This window comes from Impatiens glandulifera, chromosome 9 (assembly GCF_907164915.1).
Source record: "Impatiens glandulifera chromosome 9, dImpGla2.1, whole genome shotgun sequence".
Lineage (NCBI taxonomy): Eukaryota > Viridiplantae > Streptophyta > Magnoliopsida > Ericales > Balsaminaceae > Impatiens > Impatiens glandulifera.
Window position 1 is genome coordinate 13,633,891 of NC_061870.1, and position 5,430 is coordinate 13,639,320.

The following is a 5,430-nucleotide window of genomic DNA, read 5'->3' on the forward strand; positions in this document are numbered from 1 at the left end:
AACATCTACCTCGACGACCTTCAAATAGTTAGAATCGGAGACCTGCACATAAACCCTAGAATCGGAAACCTGCATGCAAAATAGATTTAGGGTTAGAAATCGGCAATAGATAAACATAAATGAATTAGTTAGGTTAGAAGAGCTTGTAAATCTGATCTGTATAGATTTGTATGGAGTGAAGGAAACTCCGTCGCCGCCGGCCGCCGTCGTCGCCGGCCACCGTGAAGTGAAGGAGAGAATTGGAGAAGAGAGAGAAAGAAATTCAAGGAAATGAAAATATTTGAGTATTTATACAAACCCCTAATCCACTTAACGAAACGCTAAGTCACTTAGCGTTTCGCGATAAGGGCAAAATCGTATAAAAAAAATAGAGTACCACGAGCGCAAATAAAATAATAAATTACCATCAGATCAAATAACCTCATCTTTGAGGTTATTTGATCAAATTTCCCCTGTGTGGAGGTTAGAGAAAATTTTAATTTTATGTTTGTTTATATTTTAAATTTAAAAGTCAATAAAAATAAAAATAAAATAAAAATTAATACATTTTAATGATTTATTAATAAAAAAACTAAATGAACTAATTTTTGAAAATACATACGTTTAAATAAACTTTTCATAATTAAATAGATCTAAATTAGATTAATCTTTAAATTATTTATAACAATTGAGTTATTAAATTCACATTCAACATAAGAAAATATTAAATTGTCCCTTGATTTTCTTTTTTAATTTATTCATATTTTGAAACTTATCAATTGCTTTAAATCAAATCTTAAAGCAAAATAAGAAAAATAAAATATTTATTTTAAACTAAGTTAAATATTGAAAACAATCCTTTGAATTGTAATTCTTTATTAAAATTCATTTGTCCAACTTAGTAATGATTGTGTTGCATGGCATACTTAAATAATGGTCCCATTTATAAATGCTTATTATTTATATTTTTTATGTGAATCCAAATATATAATGTTTAAGAACTAAATTTATTATAGGTCAAAAAATAAATCATTCTTCATCTTGATACAAAAACATAAATTAATGTAGATCTGTCTAAACATGCCTTAAAAAATGACATGATATCAACTAAACTCCAATAAACTAATCTACAATAATGTCTCCCAACTTGCATCATCTATAATAATGTTCTAATTAAATCAAATTAAGATGGAGATATTTTAATATAATTCTTGTGGGGTTTGAGAGAATAAAACTTTATTTGTCTAATATGCTTAAGCTTATCCAGTCCAGTCCAATTTTCAAATGTGATCTCATCTAAAACCAAATTAAAAATTCAAAAGAAAAGACTAAATACCTCATTTCAGATTTACATGAGCAAGTTTGAGAAGAATACACTTTATGTAATCAATAATCCAAACAAATCTTTTTATTTTACACTTGCCAACAACATCTTATTGTACTTAAGAAATCATTCTAAGTTTACCTTCACACACACACACATCCATCCCTACATCTTTGGCAGATTGAATTTATCATATTACTGCGGGTGGTGCTCTGTAATAGGCAGGGACAGTTACAGGGAAGAACATTTGTCGAACCCCTTCCGCCTTTATAATAGGAAATATGATACCAGAAGCTCCCTTTAAAAAGGAAAAAACTTCAATCAAAGTCTATTCTCTGCAGATGGTTAATTTTGCAGATAATCAAAAGAAAGTGAGCAAACTTACAGAAATGATTCGAGCTCCCATCCATAATCGTTTGGGTGAAGGAAATGGGACTAGAAGACGACCAATACCATAAACCGCAACTGCAAAGAAATGGAGAACCAAACTCAATGGTTGAGGATTTAGACCCGATAGAAGAGCAATGGGGCCCGCAGCACATTCACCTCCGAGGCTCAAATAGTCGAAACAAGCTTCGCGAATCTCCTTCCTTGCCTGATCAGGATGGGCACAGAAAACTTTGTATAAGGCTCCAGCTAGAGTATTTATTGTTGATGCCACAGGCTGTACAAATATATAAAAAATAAAAATAAAAGTTAGTTGAAAAAACTAAAAACATAACTGTCTAACATAGGAAATCTGATCATTCTCACACCAATTTAAAATAACCCTAAAGTCCCACACACTATATTGAAATTGTTAATGAGTAATGCATTTGATTAAAGGAAAATGAAGTGTTTGAGTACTGAATAATGAGTAAAGTTACTAAAAGATATACATTTTTCATGAATGATAGTTAATGATGTTTTGGCTAAAATCAAATAATTGCACACTTTTTTTCTGAAAGAATGTACAAATCACAGGAAAAAATAAAATTCATAACAAATGTAAGATTCTAGATATTTGAACTGACCTTCCTTAAAGTGTAGAAAGACTCTAGATATTTGCTTAATGATGCAGCATCATTCAAATTGCGCAGTGGCTTAAGAATATCGCGAAGAACAACAATATCAGAAAGTGCCACAGTCATGCCTCCGCCAGTTAGTGGATGTCGCATATTGAAAGCATCACCCATTAGTAGAGCGCCAGGTGTCGGATGGGGAGAAGCTGGCATACTTCTATTAGGCATTGTTCTAATATTTCCCTTGTCAATAGCAGTTAAAAATGCATCATACAGTTCAACTGGAACCTGTGGAGCCACATTGTTCTTCAAATAATTCGCCATTTCTCCATTAGAAATTGAAGGAACCTTTTGTCCAGGTACATCAACCAAACAACGTATTTCTGTGCTGCTGATTGGATAAAACAAGATTGGCGATGGATCTGCTAAAACGACATGACCATGATTTGGAAATGGAAGTAGACAATTCTCCAAGACCATCCCAACAAAGCATGAGGGAACATCAACCTAAGAAAAGTCAATTCTTTTTTGTCTTTTGTTTTTTTGAGAAAAGTCAAGAATTTATGGTTATTAAAGGGGTGAAGTTCACAAATCAAACCTTAGGATTGCAAAGGGAACGACGTAAATTTGAGAAGCATCCATCACAAACAATTGTAAGAGGAGCATAAGCTTTAAGTTCTTGACCGGTTTTTGTTTTATATTGAACACCTTTAATGGTTCCGTTGTCCTCAAGTAAGGATGTCACAGTTCCTTGCTCTAGTTTCATACTTATAATGGAAAATAAAGAAGAAAAACAACAAACAGTCACATTAAGAAGATCATATTAAGAAACCCAATGCATAGTTTTAGATTTTATTTTCACAGGGCTATTAACAATATAAGCAAGAAAAAGGGAGAAAAAGAAAACATGAAACTATTCATTGCTTATTGATCAACTCATCCATTCGTTAGATAAACCGTGAACTGTTAGGGGAATGTTATAAATTCAGGAAAATATTGATTTCCACAAAAGTTAACATTGTAAATTTGTATCCTTTTGCCTAATATAATCATAATCATCTAGAAAAAAACAGTTTTAGCCATCAATAACTCTCGGCATTAGTGAATCTTTTATTATGTTTGAAATGTTATTCCATAATCAATTATACTGAAACTCAACTGAATTTGGTTATAACCTGTTAGCAGGCAAGCATTGGTTAACCAGCATTGTAAAATCTAAGCATTTACAGAGAAATTTACAGGTTTATAGATTTGGATCAAGAACATAAACTCGCAACTAAATGCAAATCCAGTTTACGATATTCTCATGATCATTATTAAATCTTTGGCCAAGATGATGAAGAAAGCATACTTGGGTAAGGTGGCAGCTTTTCCTCGCATCCTCTGTATGAACCGACCATTATGAAAGCTTCTACCTGCCACATCAGCATGGAACTTCTCCAATGGGTAAGGCAGTCTAGTAGTTCGACCATCTTTGAAAAGTGCATATCCAAGCACCCTCTGGGCATCAATTTCATCCACACAGTCTGATGAATTAAATAATTCATGAATCAATGTATAGAATTCAAATAATTTGAAGATCATGTATCATTTTGCATACCCTCAAGGCCTAATTCAATAAGCTTCAAGTATCCTCCAGGCTGCAACAGTTCCCCAACTATTCTGTCTGGCTCTGTTAGATCTCTTTCAATTACATGAACTCGACGGCTATCCTACAACAGATCCACACAACACTACATGAAATCACTTGTTCCATTATTAATCCATTGTTCATATTCTTAAGCCTGGTTTCTAGTTCCAATTCAATCCAGTTCTTATCAAATATACTAGTATTGAAATGGAGAATCAAACACAAAAACAAATAGTCTTAAGACAAGTGAACGATAAACAACTTTTCTCCTAACTTAGTGCTTCATTAACAAAAATATGTCACCTTTCCGAGGGTATAAGCAAGGGCAGCACCGGCGACGCCAGCGCCGACGATGATGATATCAGTTTCGGATTCTTCTCCGGGTCGGACCTCTGGGTTTGCGGAGCTCCGAATGTAATCATTATTGATATCGATTCCGCGTTCCTGTTCATTGCATCTCTTGGGTTTCCGTCGGAAAATGTAGAGAAGGTAGAAGGCGAGCAGAGAAACGAATAAGGTCTCCGCAGTGTAATTGTTCACCATCTCTAACGCCATTGCATGAAAATCTCGGCTGCTGGTATTCCTTGGCTCCTTCCACCTACGCACAAATTCTTCCGAATTTGGAACTGCAAATGCCGCACCTTCACTTCAACAGCTGGAAGATGATGATGAAGATGAATGAGAATGAGGTATATAAAGCAGTTTATGGGCGAAGAAATGGTGCAGGATAGAGAATAATAGAGATGTCAATTGGGAAAGGATAACCAATTCGGATCGGTTTAACTCAATCCTAACATTCCTAGTAAAAAAATTATTTACACAAAATTATAAAAAAAAATATATAGGTTTGTTTAAGTGAACTTTTAATTAAAAATGGTAAAAATGAATTTAAGAGATTAAAATGTCCAATTTAACAAAAATGTTTTGAATTAAAACGTGACTATAACGGTAATATAATACTAGTTTTCTTAATTAAAAATAAAATAAAATAAAATAAAAAATAAAAAAATTATGGCCTTATTCGATTATAAGTTTTCTAAAAAATGAAGAAAATGAGGTAATGATTAATTTTAATAAAAAGATTTTAAAAGGTATTGATATATATAAATAAAATATAAAATAATAATTTAAATTAGAATGTATTTTAGTTAATGATTTGAGTAATATGATTAATAAGAAATAATTAATTAAAAAATTAATTTGATAAAGATTAAAATAAAGATTTGTAAAGAACCAGAACTATAATATAATATTAAATAAATTATTCTCTTTTATTAAATTTAAGGATATAAAATTATACCACCTATTTATAAATCATCATTATAAATTATTTCAAAAACAAAAACACATTAATTATTTATATATATATATAATAATAATAATAATAATAATAATAATAATAATAATAATAATAATGTTTTCCTAAAATAATAATAATAAATAGAGAAGTAACATAACTCTACATTCATGATCTGAACTTCAATCTTTTTAGTATT

At 31.4% G+C, this 5,430-nt stretch overlaps 1 protein-coding gene across 1 annotated transcript; it reads right to left on the reverse strand.

Annotated features, from left to right (window-relative positions):
- Window positions 1-1,300: 1,300 nt before the first annotated feature.
- On the reverse strand, window positions 1,301-4,604 carry LOC124914813 (squalene monooxygenase SE1-like). Its single transcript, XM_047455423.1, has 7 exons — window positions 4,238-4,604; window positions 3,905-4,016; window positions 3,656-3,830; window positions 2,903-3,071; window positions 2,317-2,811; window positions 1,689-1,967; window positions 1,301-1,601 (listed from the first exon to the last, which is right to left on the reverse strand). The coding sequence occupies exons 1-7, from the start codon at window positions 4,487-4,489 to the stop codon at window positions 1,494-1,496; spliced, it is 1,590 nt and encodes a 529-aa protein (XP_047311379.1). The 5' UTR covers window positions 4,490-4,604; the 3' UTR covers window positions 1,301-1,493.
- Between the last annotated feature and the right edge of the window lie 826 nt (window positions 4,605-5,430).